We start from the raw sequence: 13,958 nt of genomic DNA, 5'->3' as shown, positions 1-13,958 counted from the left end.
TGAGTCACTGAGAGTCTCAGGTGAGTCCCAGAGTGTCTCAGGTGAGCCCTAGAGTGTCTCAGGCGAATGACTGAGAGTCTCAGGTGAATCTCAGACAGTCTCAGGTGAATCTCAGAGAGTCTCAGGTGAGCCCAGAGTGTCTCAGGTGACTCACAGAGAGTCTCAGGTGAGTCCCAGAGTGTCTCAGGGAGTCCCAGAGAGTCCCAAGTGAGTCACTGAGAGTCTCAGGTGAGTCCCAGAGTGTCTCAGGTGAGCCCTAGAGCCTCAGGTGAGTCAAAGAAAGTCTCAGGTGAGTCCCAGAGTGTCTCAGGTGAATCACTGAGAGTCTCAGGTGAGCCCCAGAGGGTCTCAGGTGAGTCCCACAGAGTCTCAAGTGTGTCCCAGAGAGTCTCAGGAAGTCCCAGAGAGTCTCAGGAAGTCCCAGAAAGTCTCAGGTGAGCCCTAGAGTGTCTCAGGTGACTCACAGGAAATCTCAGGTGAGTCACAGAGAGTCTCAGGGAGTCCCAGAAAGTCTCAGGTGAGCCCCAGAGAGCCTTGGAGAGTCCCAGAGTGTCTCAAGTGAGTCACAGAAAGTCTCAGGTGAGCCCTAGAGAGTCTCAGGTGTTCAGCACCTAGCTGAAAGAGGCAACACCCCACAGAAGAGGGGACACACAGCCCCACTCCACGGTTCCACCTCAGCCTCCCACAGCTTGTCTGGGTGGAAAATGGGTCATAAAGCACCACAAAATCCACAAGGAACAAAGAAATCCCACGTCCACACTGCATGCAGCTGGGTGGGATTTTTCCTTTCATTTTGTTATGCTGTGGTGAGGATTTGTGATATATTTAATTCTTTCCCTTCCCCATCTGTTCCTGAGCCATTCCCTATTCCTCCTCATGCTCCAGAAGCACACGTTTTTGCAAGTGTCATCTAATCCCAAACTTGTGGAAAGAAATGGGCTTCAGTCCATCTGTTTGCCAGCTGGAAGTCACTGCCAGCTTAGACAGCAGCAAGTTCCAGAGAGATGAATGGGGCAGCTGCCTTAGGGAAAGAAAGAATCATGAAGAAACCTCCAAAATAATGAGGGCAACTTTGTTTGCTGATCCTCCCATTGGCCCAGGGTTTAAAGCCCTCTCCAAGACGTGCCACTGCTCAGGTCTGACTGACTTTGGTGATTTATGGCAGCTACAGTTCCAGTTTTGGTGAATTCTGTGTGAATTTTGCCCCAAAGCACAGCCTAAACCAGAGAACCCAAATCAGGTGCAACAGGACCACAGCAAAGCCATCTCAAGTTATTAGCAAAGAACAAAAGTACAAATCCATGTTTAATTGGCTGGAGAAAAGGTCCTTGAATGTTGACTGAAGGAACATTAACAATCTCCTTATTTTACTACAGCAATTAACTTGTGTCCTGGGCTCAATGAAGAAATCACATGTTTTATATGATGATAGTAGTGGGAGCAAGAAAAATGGATTCTTTTCATTCCTCCTCGCAAATATTTTTTCCATCACTTTTCTTCCAGACTGCAAAATCAGACCCATCTCATACCACAAATTATGCTTCACAAAGGAAAGAAAAAAAAAAAAAAAGAAGAAAAATTTGGGGGGGAGCAAGTGAAGCCTCTCCCATCTGTGCATGACTGAAATCCAGAGCCTCCCACTGTATTTGTGGAAGATGTGTGTATTTGTGTTTCTGTGCAAAAGCAGCAAGAGAAAATGAACAAAAATGGTTGAAATCTTAATCTGGACACAGAGCTATTGGAGACAAGCTGACCTAATCAGCTGCAGATCTGATCTCCTCAGAGAGAACCTTTACGAGCTTAAAAATGATGTTTTATTTCCTCCCCCAGAATTCCAATTCCGGACTTCTTTTTTTTCCACTGTCGAGTTTGTTGCATTTCTCATCAGTCTCCTTCTTTTAACTTTCATGTAGTCTTGACTTCCTAGCAGAAAATACTGTGTTTTACGCCCCAGGACGGCTGATACAAGGCTACTGCAAGGCTGCAGACTTTTTTAACAAAAAAAGAGTCTTTTTCTAGTGACTCTAAAACTAAAATTGGCTACAAAACATTTATTTTTATCCCAAATCCCCTGTCATTAAACAGTGGGATAAAAGCCTTCTGGACATCTAACAAGGTTACAGAAGACAGATGAGGTGAGAGTAGTTTTGGGGATTCACAGTAATTTTTTTGAATGTGGAAACACACATGCATGCCCATGATGGACATTTTATTTCTCTCCAATAATGATGAAAAGCCATCAGAACTTCAGGGCTCTGTCATTTACAGCAGGACTTTGCTCTCAAAAACAAAGCCTTTAGAGACCAAGCCAGAAAAAACCTCTGGGGAACAAGTAAGTCATGTGAATGTGATCAACAGAAGTGGTCAAGACACTAAAATACATGAGATAAAACATAAATGAAAATGTTAATTGAGCCTCTGGGCCAGCCACGTCTAAAAGTGCACATTTCTGTAATTATCAGGACAGGGCTTGCCCACAAAACATGAACAAGACCCTGAGACTTGATTTCCTAGCAAGGCTCATGTTCTATATGCAGGCTGGAGCCACATCTCCAGAACTCTGAGCAATAATTAATCAGAAGGAAAAGCAGCAAAGGTTAGATCTCCATAAAAAAACAGGATTTTAACCGACAAAAATTAGCTCTTTAAAAAATTGACTCATCCCTTTAAACCCTTTCCAAAGAGGGGAAATGCATAACAGAAGAGCTATTAATTCACTTCTTCACCCTTCTCTCAGCACACAAAAGATTATTTCTCTGTGCTCAAGATGAGACAGCCATGAACTGCAGGAATTCTCTGAGTGTGGAGCAAGCCCAGCAAACAGGTACAGGTGTGATCCCTGTGCCAGGGGCTCTTTCCCCCATGCCCATACACAGGAATATGGGGGAAGGAGCCAACCCTCTCCAAAGCTGTCTCAGCAGGCAGCTGGTTGTAGGGCCAAGGAAAAGGTGGTGCACACCCCTCAGAACAAGGAGGAACCAAGTCCCCATCAGGGCAAGGTTAGCAGTGGTTGTGTGCCTGTTCTCAGCTGCACAGTCCCTGGAGAAGGTGAGGAGGATGCTTTGTGTGATACCCAAAACACTCCTGAGAAGTGGCTGTTTCAGTCAAAGAGCTTTCCTACACTGAGAGAGAGAGAGGTGGATTTGCAGGCAGGGAGCTGGAGCTACAGAGACCTTGTGTTGCTGTGGATCACAAAAGCAGTTTGATCTCAATCCCCCGGTGTGGGGTCGCTTCAGCACAACACACGCCCAGGGATGAATTCAGCTGCCTGAACAAATGCATTGGATCGTTTGTCACTGAGCATCTGCAACACCTGTGTGGCCTGGGAGATGAAATACAAACCTGCAACAAGGCTGAAACAGCACCAAAATACCCCACAGCATTATCTAACAGCACTGTCACTCCTGCAGGGGCTGCTGAGCTGAGCTGAGCTGCTCATTTGGGCTGAGCTCAGTAACTCCCCAGGCTTCACTCCTTCTGTCAATTAGAGCTCTGACTTGTTTTAGAGCTTCAATACTTAAATTAGCTGTTGATACTACTTGGAAATACCTGGCTTTGTGGGTTTTAATCTGAAATATCTTCTGAATGCCTGCAGCTCCTACCTGCAGCCCAGAGCAAAGTGAGCACCCACGATGGATGGATGTCACCACAGAACACCCCCTGCCATATCAGGTGATTGAGACAAACTCAGTTCAGTTGAGGCCACAAAAGTCAACACTTTTTGTCCATCAGATGAACATTTAACCCTGGTTTGTTTTCCCTTTGCACAGGGAAATCTGTAGGGGAACTGTTAATGGAGACATACTTTAGCCTGTAACACACTCTAAGTATGTGCTTGAACAGCTGCTTCTTAGCAAGCAGCAAAACCAGGCTCATTATGGGCCATTTGCTGAATTAATCAAGCTTCAGGATATCCTAATAAGTGAATTAATCTGTTTCCTAAAACAAGACTAAAAGCTTCACACTGTCAAAGCATAAACACATCTAGAGGGCAGCAATGATATTGTCATTTCCCACTAAATATAGAACCTGAGCAGAGACAAGTGCACAGTCACACACGGCACCAACACAGACTTTTTTTTTCCCTCTTTCTTTTAATTTTTCCCTCTTTGAGAATAATACATAAAAATTGCAAAGTTGTAAGTGGATGGCATAATTTTCAGATCCTTGGTCAAAGAGCATCTTGCCCATATTCACCCTGCAGGGTAAATCAGAGTGTGATCTGTCAACATGACTTTAAAGAGGGAGGAAAAACCCCCAACACATCACCAAAATAACAAAATGTCAGGGATAAAAAATCCTCACAGACTGACAGACTTTGTTTTATGAATGCAGCTGAAACTTATCTGAGTCACTCAGCAGCTCCCAGGAGACACAGAGAAACATAGACCCAGGCACAGAAATCACCACGGGAATTTCTTGCAGTTAGGATGGAAATATTTTACACAAACAGTTTATTCTGGTGTGGCAAACAGGAGGGGAGTTTTTGAAGCAGAAGTTCTTTTTCTTAAGGAGTTTTTAAAATTGAATTTGCTGGCACTGGCAGGGTTTGATAGCATTCCCCATCCAAGTTAGAGGTGACAGGATGGACACAACGCAGGGGAGGTGCAGCCAAAGCCTCCGATGAGCTGATCTGTGCAGGAACCTACCTGTCAGTTTTTGTCTTGAATTCAGGACCTGTCACTTTTTATCTTGAATTCCATCCCCTGCCTGCACAGACACTACACTGAGGTGCAGAAACAGCCCCATGAGTACCCAAACCTGGCCATGGATCAGTGTCTTGTGCTTCTCTGAGTTTTCCAAAAGCTTTTCACACAGTTTGGGCACTTCCCAGCCTGCATTTGCCCAGTGTCTACAATTCAAAAGCTTTCCTTGACAGGGAATGCTGCTGGGCTCATTCCCTGCAGCTGATGAGCTGCTTTCAGGAAATTGGTGGGAAATTGGAATCTTTGAGAGCCTGATTTCTAAAACTGAAAAAGAAATCACTGGAAAATGATCCAAAATTTTTACAGGCTTTCAAATGAGAAATATGCTGACAGATATATAAAATTTACTCACAGATATCTAAAATATGCTCACAGATGTACAAAATCAATGCCAAAAAAAAGTAGTAGTTCCTAAAAAGTGGCAGCTCATGAACATGGGATACCTGACAGTATAATAAATGCTGAGTTACAACCTGGAGCTGGATAAGCTCTCAGTAGAAGAAAGGCAAGGCAAGGTGGTTTTTCTAAATTGGTCTGATTTTGCTCTCAAAAAAAAAAAAAATCAGTATAATATAACAAACCATCATTTCTTCCTCTGCCTCATCAAAATGCAAAACAAAATAGAACAAAAAATAGAACAAAACTACACATCCTAGGCAGAAATCTTATGTTGATTCAAGCCATCTCCTATCAGACCCTCATTTTGAGCTGTATTGTTCACCTCTGAGATTTTCAAGATCCATTTCCCATTCTTTAATCAGTTGTCTGTGCTCATTTTATCATCTGCACGGGGAACACAGCTGAGGTTTTCAGCACAATCAGCCTCATCACAAATGAGGCAGCCCACAAACCAACTTGGGGAAATCATGCAAGTGGTCAGACTGTGTTAGTATTTGGTTTTCCCAAATTCTGGACATGTTCTGCATGCAGAAATTTTATTTTTCAAATGCCAAAAGAGATTGCACCTGTGTATTGACACCTCAACCTGCTCTCCTAGTGCTTTCCAAGCTTTAATCCCTTAACTGCTATTTCCCAAGGAGCTACTGATTCCAAAATTTGACCAAATTTTGATATAGTCCTTCCCTCTGTTTTCTGCACTACATCTTGGAGGGACGACATACATGGAAGTGTATAAGATCAACAGGAGGCAGCTGCTCACATTTTAAGTTGAAAGGAGAAAAATATCCATTTCCTCAAATAACAATGCTTCAGCATTTCAATAACATATTTCTATTAGTCTTCAATTCAATTAACATGCCATTGTTTTAAGAGCAAAAAATTTAAGAAAACTTATTAGCAGTGCAATACAAGCATCAGCCACCACTGAGAAGGAGAAGAGCAGTGAAGAACTTTAAATCAGGTCATTGATGAACTAGTGCAAGCAGAATTTATAAAACAGAGTTTATAAAAACTAAACTGGAGTATTCAATTTTTTTTTCTTTCATATACAAGAAAAACATTTAAATTCTTTCCACTGTGTTCTGCACTGCCCTTAATTCTCAGAAATTTTCTTCTGGTCTCAGCTGAGTCTTGTCCAAGCAGTGAAGTACCTGCTGTAACCAAAGCCAGCATCACCCAGCCCATTCCAGGCTCCCTCCTGTTCTATTGCAAAGACCCAGGTCTGAGATTAGAGGGCTTTAGGATGATTTTGCAGTTCTATGAGGCAACTTTTACTCTGCTCAAAGCCTGTCCCTGACAACAAACCTGGCAGGGGACTTTGTTTCACAGAGCCAACGCACCAAACTTCTGGCCAGTTACCTGACCATGATACCTAGAGCTGGGGAAGGAATAAATTCACTTTCTACAAGTTTAAAAATAAGATCTAAAATGTCAGGGTCACTCTTTTACAGGATGCTGGCCCCACAAAATTAACACTACCTGCAAGTGAAATCACCAACACCCAAGCAAAAGTTTAGAGTGAAACATGGAATGAAATGATCCCTACATGGAATGAAATTATTCAAAACCACACTGAAAAAGTGAGTGACAAACAAGTGAGTGCACGTATTTGGAATTAATATGTTTAAAAACTCTTAATGAAAGGTCCAAAGGGTATTGACAGATAAGCAAAAGGAAATGAGTGCCTGGGTCCCACAGCCTGAATAATAAATTTGTAGTGAGTCATCATGATTGTTTACCTCGAAGAATAAAGCATCCAGGAGATTTCTAAGGAGCCCCCATGCTCCCTTGCTTTGAATATCATCTGCCTCCTGATTTCCTCTCCTGTCTCCCGTGCAGAGCTGATGCAGCTCCAGCCTCAGCAGCCAGTCCCTGATGAAGTTGCTAAAACAGATTGCAGCCCTCAGCCTTCTTTCTGTCTGAGACATCCAACTCCCAGCAGGGTCTGAACTCCTGCTCACACAGCCTGGAAAAGGCACTGACTGTCCTTTGAAAACGCAGTTTAGGTGGTGGGATTAAGTATTCCATGAGCCAAAGGTTGTCTAATTATCCAGGTGGGTGAAGCAGTGGTACGAACACTCTGAGCTGTAGGCAGCTACACATGCACAAACACACAAAGCACAACAAACCCTCCCCAGACTGCAGAGGATATTTTCTGCCTGGATCTCCCTAAATGTACTCCAGCAAAGAGGAAACAGCGTCCACAAGTCTGCGCTTTTGAGAAATCTGCATCATTCCAGGCAAAAATTTTGAATATACAGGCTGGAATGTGGAGGAAATGTTGATTCCCAAACAAACTTTTTTTTTTTTCTTTTATTGCTAATTTTTTTTTTTTTTTTTCTTTAATGGAAATGGATTTTGGGCGTCCCCAGGCGCCTTCTGAACACGAGATCTGCGGGAGGGAGAAGAAAGGAGTTTGTACTTACTGGTGGTGTTGTACTTGATCCCATTGAAGAACTCGGGGCAGGGTCTCTCCACGAGTTCCCCCGCAGATGTTCTGGGCCAGCAGGTCCCGATCTGGTCCGTGGTGGCATTGCAGTACGGACCTGGGGTTAGGAAAAAACGGGACAGAAAAGCAAAAAAGAAGCGGTTCAGAAAGCACAAAAGCCACGCACTCTGCATCACAAAACAAACCCAATCTCAGCACTTCTAAAGCTTTTCCCGAGCTCCGCACCAGGTAACAATCCCTACCATCAAAGCCCAGGAAAGGCAGAGAGGAACTCTCTAAAAAAGTCTCGTGCAAACGATCCAGGAGGCTGCAGTTCACATCAAATTCTTCCAGGATGAACTGAGAGATGGTCACATCCATTATTCCCTCTGGGACTGCTGGACTGGATCAGGCTCCTTCGCCCCTTTCTGGCTGCTGTTTTTTGGTCTTCTTTAGTTTTTTTTTTCCCCTTTCTGGAGCAAGAGGAGCATCAAGGCGCGGGCACCCCGCAGTCTGGTGCGTTCGAGCCTCGGCTGCTCGCACAACTTGGCTGGGGCTGCGGCTGCCTGTGCGGCTCAGCCCTCCGAGCTGCTCCTGCCTTTAAATCCAGCGGCTCGGGAGCCAATGGCATCGGGCTGAGCCCGGAGAGAGGGGCTCTGCTCTCCCTGCTCGGTGTCCCCGGGCTCGCAGATGCCGCCTCACCGTGCCAGAGCAGCGCTGTGCTGCTGCATCCCCTCCCTCCTTGCCTCTCCCTCCCTCCCTCTGACACGCTCAGGCACAGTCTTATTGTTAGCTCCGGGGATGAGAGCTGTGGCAAAGGAAAAAAAAAAAAAAAAAATACTCGCTGCAAATTAAAGCCAGGGAGAACAGGAAAAGCTATCAGAGCAGGAGAACTCCTCGGGTTTTGTGTGGAGTGAAGCAATTCCTGCCTTTGCTGTGTGGAACTGAGGATGAGCAGGGATGCTGGGGCAGGGGGGGAATGAGTGACCTGGCCCAGGAGCTGCTGTGCAGGCCTTGAGAAAGAAAAGAAATAATAAAGGAGATGATCTGACAGAAGAGAGGTATTGGGATAAAGGTATCTGGAGTAATCATAGAATCACAGAAGGCTGGGGTTGGAAGATTAAAGATCATCTCATTCCAACACCTTTCAATAGACCAGGTTGCTTCAAGCCCCATCCAGCCTGGTCTGGAGTAAAGAAATCTGGAATAATGAGCCTCAGAAGAGGCACAGTAGGCTGTAAGCACCAAGGGAACACATCTTTTAGCCCCTCACATGGATGGGATGGGGTGGACAGTAGAGTAGGGCAAGGCAAAGAGAGCTCTGAATCAAAGGATGGATCATTCAGGGGAACAGGAAGAAAATAAATGCCCCTCTGACTTTCCAGTGGTAGGAGAGGGCAAGGTTTTCAGAAAGGATGAGCACCCACACTGACCAGGAGCAAGAGGAAGAACCTTTAAACCAGAAAATCCTGGTGTGGGGAGAGAGGGAAGAGCAAAGGGCTTGACAAACTGAGGTCAGTGTGGGACAGGAGGATAAGGGAAGGAGGAGAAGTTGGGAAGGAGCTGCCCAGAAGGCTGGCAGTATTTGGGAAATCAAAACTCAGCAGAGTGGGAACTGGGTGAAGGGCTGCACTCTGGGCCATGCTGCTCAGACCTGACCAGCCTTTCTGACTTGCTATACCAAGCTATGAGGAAATTCTTAAAAAAAAAAAAAGTGTTGCTGAGGACAGTTTATGATTACAGATTCAGAAGGATTTTGGGAAGCAAACAAAAAACTGGCCTTGTAAGGGAGTAGACCAAGATCAGTAGATATGGAAGTGGCAGAGAGGAACACAGAAAAAGAAGGCAAAGACAGCAAAATGAAACATTTCCAGTCTGTTCACAGTTTTAGATAGGACAAGGTGCTTACACTGAGCTCAAAGCAGTAGTACAGCACTTCCTATAACATTTATCCCCCACCCTGCAAAGGCCTGGACCTTCCTTTTTTTCATATTTAAGACTGAAGGGCTTTATTCTTCACTTTTGAAGGACTAAAAGAATTGTGGCATCCAGAGAGAGACAAAAGAAAAAATAACTGGGTTAGAACAACAAATAAATTAACAACATGCACTGAGGAGAGAACCAGCCAGGATGTTATTTTGCCATCTGGGAATCTGGAGATTTTTTAACATTTTCAGACTGCAATGGCAGGGAGGGGAGGAGTGCCACTGTGGTTTTGGGATAAGTATTTTTATTTGAAATATGTAAAACCCCATGAGAATAACAAGTGTACAAACTCTCTAGGCACTGGGATATCCCGAGGAAGTGAATGCATCTCTCTGCTTCCCTCTCTGGAGCCTTGATCTCCCTCCCAAGTGAATGTTCCCAAAACTGCAGCCCCTCTGGAGAAATCTCAATTGCAACAAATCAACCCTTCTCAACACCAACAGATCTCTTTGTCCCATGCACCTCTAACCCCAAAAAGCAGGTGAGAAATTTTTTTTAGCATCAGTCTAACATGACCACGACCAACCTACTGGCTGGCTTTGAACAGTGCTTTGAGGAGAAAAACCTTTTTCTTCAGCTTCCAAGAGTGAGGGACAAAGGGTGCTCTAAACCCTCATTTTCTCTTTCCTGACAGTTCATTTGAGCTCATAAAATTCCTTTTTGTCCTCAGGGGTGGCTTTGGGACCTTCTCACAGGGCAGCACCTGAATGTACCTGTGGCTGCTCCCACACAGGCAGGAATGAGCAGTCAGCAGGACACTGGTCCAGGATGTTCTAAGTTTATTTTTTTTCCTGCTTCTGCTGCCTCTCTGCAGGAGAAAAATCACACAGCCTGGCCAAAAGTCTTCATTTCTCACCTACTGTCTGCCCTTTCTATTTTTTCATGCTGTTTGTTCAGCACACTGGAATCAAAATCCTGCTAAGAGGCTTTGGGCACTGGAGTTTCCTGAATTTTTTGAGGAATGCATCACTCAATAAATTACAAAAAAAGAATGACAGTTTCAAAAAAAGTAACTACTTTTAAATTTGGTAAATGTTTTATGTTCCTATTTCTGCCCTGTGTTTTCCAGAATAAACTCTTGAAGATTTTTCAAATGGTTCAAATATTACAAAGTCAAACAATAAGCTGGATTTTATTTCAATTCTGTTGTTTATAGTGGTTAGCACCTGAAACAATAGCCCTGAATTAAACTAAATATTTTTCCAGGATCAGGAGAATGATTTCTTCATTTAAGTGACAAGAGCTAGAAAATCTTCAATCTAAACTGATTTTCATCTTTTCAGTTCAAATTTTAGAAAATCTTAGAAGCATTATGTATTGTACAATCCTGTTGTGTTCCATATATTTAATAATAATAAAAAAAACCCACTGCAAAAATAAATATAGAGGGGATGAATGTTGAGGATTAAGTCTGAATGAAGAAAATAATTTATTGTTTCTCAGTCCACAAATCAGCACCATTCTTTAATAATCCCAGTTCTACTGTAACCTCTTGATGAAAAAACTGCTTTTGCAGCTATCCCTGGGTACAATTAACCACTTCACCAAAGTTTCCCTCTGAGTGGATCTCGTGACATCCTGACTCTGTCAGTTGGACTCATTTGATGTGAAAATCTTGTTCTTTATGCAAGAAGCAAATTCAATGATATGAAAGACTGACAGAAATCCTGCAGCTGCTGACACTTCTGCTTCCCTGCCGATGCCACGGTGCACATGAGAAAAATCAAACCTTGCCAGGCAGCAGAGATCTGCCTTAGAAATTCCTCAGCATCCCAAGAAAGCTGGGATTTGGTTCTTGGCAGCCAGGAAAACTTTGCCAGCTTCCAAGTGGGCTCATTCCAAAATGCTGTTATTCACTGGTTGGTTTGGGTGCATGTGCAAGGCTCTGGAAGAGACAGACAGACAGACAAAGGGTCTTACTGAGCTCAGCAAGACCCTTTAAAGAGGACTTGTTAAAAGTTCACCTGCAGTTCTTCTGGGAAAGGAAAGCAGTTCTTCTGCTCATAAATGGCAATGGAAACCTCTGTATGTCAGCCCTCCCACCACTGCTACACAGCTGCTTTCTTCATCTCCAACCCACTCCAAGCCACAGCTGATGGAATTAGCCAGAGCACAGCTTTTCCTTCGCCCCACTAACAGTGAGGAGCAAGGATGAGATGTGATTACCCAAAAACATCCAAACTCAGCTCTGTGCAGACTCAGGCAGTCACTGGAAGTGTTTGGAGAGGGTGGAAGGAGCTCCAGAACCACCTGAGTTCTCCTCAACCTACACAAAACCAAGAAATTCCTTGGTGTATTTCAAGAATCAGGATGATAACTGAGAGGAAGGGAAAAAAAAGCCAAAAAAAAAAAAAACAAATAGAAAAAAAAAAAAAAAAAAACAGAACACAAGTTCTCTCCTCATTTCCCCTCTTCAGAGAAAGAAAAGCCTCTGTTTTCAGCCTCCCACCACAGTGACAGTTTCATCACTCTTGTTCTCTGTCTGTCAATGTGAAGAGCTCCTGCTCTCCAGGCACAGCAGTCACCCTGTGCTCTGCTTTGTAGCAAGGCTCATGGCAGGAAATGCACATCATCTGTCCATCTGGTGACACCAATGTCCTTGTACCTCAGTGCCATTTGGCTTTCAGGAATTTCACCTCACCAGTGTGGAGGTATCACACTGAGTTACAGTCCCAGTGCTGGTTCTTCAGCTCTCTTCCCCTAACCTAGGTCTGTATGTCCACATCCAGACTCTCCATCTCATGTATAAACTGCTCTGTTAACTCACTCATGGAGCTGTCACTTCTAAATATGAGGCTGGAGAGTTTCAACTGGCACAATAATTTTTCTTCTCATCTCCTTTTCCTCTCTGAAAAGTGTCCCCCAGTAATCCTGTGTTGTTGCAATGACATTCCAGCATCAACCTTTCAAGTTACTGGGACTTTTCAGCTTGGTAAGGAATGCAGAACTTTGAGGAAGGTATAAATTTACCCAAGTGGCTTCTGGGCCACAAAACTCAAGGCCCTCCTTCTCAAGCTGCACTGTAAAACTGCTCTCACTGCACACCTCAAACGCAGTGACAACATGGCCATGAGCTGGTAGAATATTTATCTTCCCATTCCAGGTGTGTAAATGAAATTTTAAGAGTGGGAGCACATTTAGACCATAGGGAGCAAGGTAATTTAAACAGCAAGAGATTGAGGACAGCTTAAGGATTTCCACAGACAGCTTCAGAACTGCCATGGATATGTCACATATGGCTGACTTCTCTGCCACACCACACCCTCGCTCCTCACAATGAATTCCACTCTGCTGCAGGAGTAGACTGCTCAAGAAAACCCCTTCTCAAACTGAAGACTACACTTTTAATCAAAATCTGGTCCTTTCTGCATCTACTTGAGACCTGCACTGAAAGTTCAGAGTCAAAATTGTTGTATGTGGAGAGGAAGATTAGACATAGATACATAGAGATCTTTGTTTCAGCTGATAGACTCATTTGTTAGAAACAGGAGACATTCTTTATTGCTAGAAATGAAGTATGACTCCACTGAGCAAAGATAAAATTAATAAATGCAGGTCTGTGGTGATGAATCTTTGCAGCTCCATTGATGCTAGAAAATATTTACTGGGGGTATAAAAAGATCCAACAGTGTAAATAATAAATGGCTTGTAGCCATTTCAATACAATATCAATATATTTCTTTTGGCACATTAATACACTTGTCATTCTCTATAGCTATAAAACCTGTGTGAGTGAATCATGTTACATGAGAGAAACGATGAGACACTGCAGGGAGATTACAAGAACACAAAACACACAAAAGAACCAACCTTGACACACTAATGAACTGCCAGAGCTATTTTTCTTGAAGTGAGCTGCTTTAGATGAATGTACAGAACATCAACCACTGCATAAGAGCACAGCAGCATTCCAGAATAACTCTGAATTTACACAGGGTCAAATTCAGAGTCAGCGCTTCACAGACACACAAAAACACAAAGGAACCCATCTGATATATTTATCTATGCCTGGCAATGGCCTGGTGCTCTGTTTACAGCATAAGCACAAAAGATAGCAAAAATAAAGAAGGTTAAGTCCCATTTGAACGAATTATGACCATGAAGATGTGTGCCATTAGTCCCACTCTTTCTGTCATATACAATGGGAGCACAGCCAGAAAGGATGTAAAGATTCAGGGGTCTTGTCCTGTTCTCCTCCTCAGAACACATCAGCCACAAAATTCCTCGGGGCTTAATTCAGGATATGCCAAACTTTTGCTCTCCCTGCCTCCCACTCTGCTTTGTGCTGCCTTTCAGTGCATGCTGGGAAGATCTGAGTAGTCTTCCCATGTAGCATAAACTGAGAGTATGTACAGAAAGAGAAGACATCAAAATGTCCAGAAGTCAATCCCTCATTTCCTCTGGAAACTCACAGGCACTGCACAGTGCCTGATTTTGAA

General features: G+C 43.7%; 1 protein-coding gene across 2 annotated transcripts in view; it reads right to left on the bottom strand.

Annotated features, from left to right (window-relative positions):
* CRHR2 (corticotropin releasing hormone receptor 2) overlaps nucleotides 1-13,958 on the bottom strand; it is a 151,943-nt gene that overhangs the window by 98,684 nt on the left and 39,301 nt on the right. The window contains exons 1-2 of one of the 2 annotated variants that reach the window (XM_058808315.1): nucleotides 7,797-7,914; nucleotides 7,532-7,651 (exon numbers count right to left, since the gene is read on the bottom strand). In XM_058808315.1, coding sequence (XP_058664298.1) covers nucleotides 7,532-7,651; nucleotides 7,797-7,914 — 238 coding nt within the window. Of the gene's footprint in view, nucleotides 1-7,531; nucleotides 7,652-7,796; nucleotides 7,915-13,958 lie in introns of those variants that run through there. The other variant, XM_058808304.1, reaches the window with a different exon arrangement.

The sequence above is a fragment of the Ammospiza caudacuta genome, chromosome 1, assembly GCF_027887145.1.
Source record: "Ammospiza caudacuta isolate bAmmCau1 chromosome 1, bAmmCau1.pri, whole genome shotgun sequence".
NCBI classification, from domain to species: Eukaryota; Metazoa; Chordata; class Aves; order Passeriformes; family Passerellidae; genus Ammospiza; species Ammospiza caudacuta.
The sequence above is the reverse complement of the archived record's forward strand: the minus strand, read 5'-3'. Positions and strand labels throughout refer to the sequence as shown.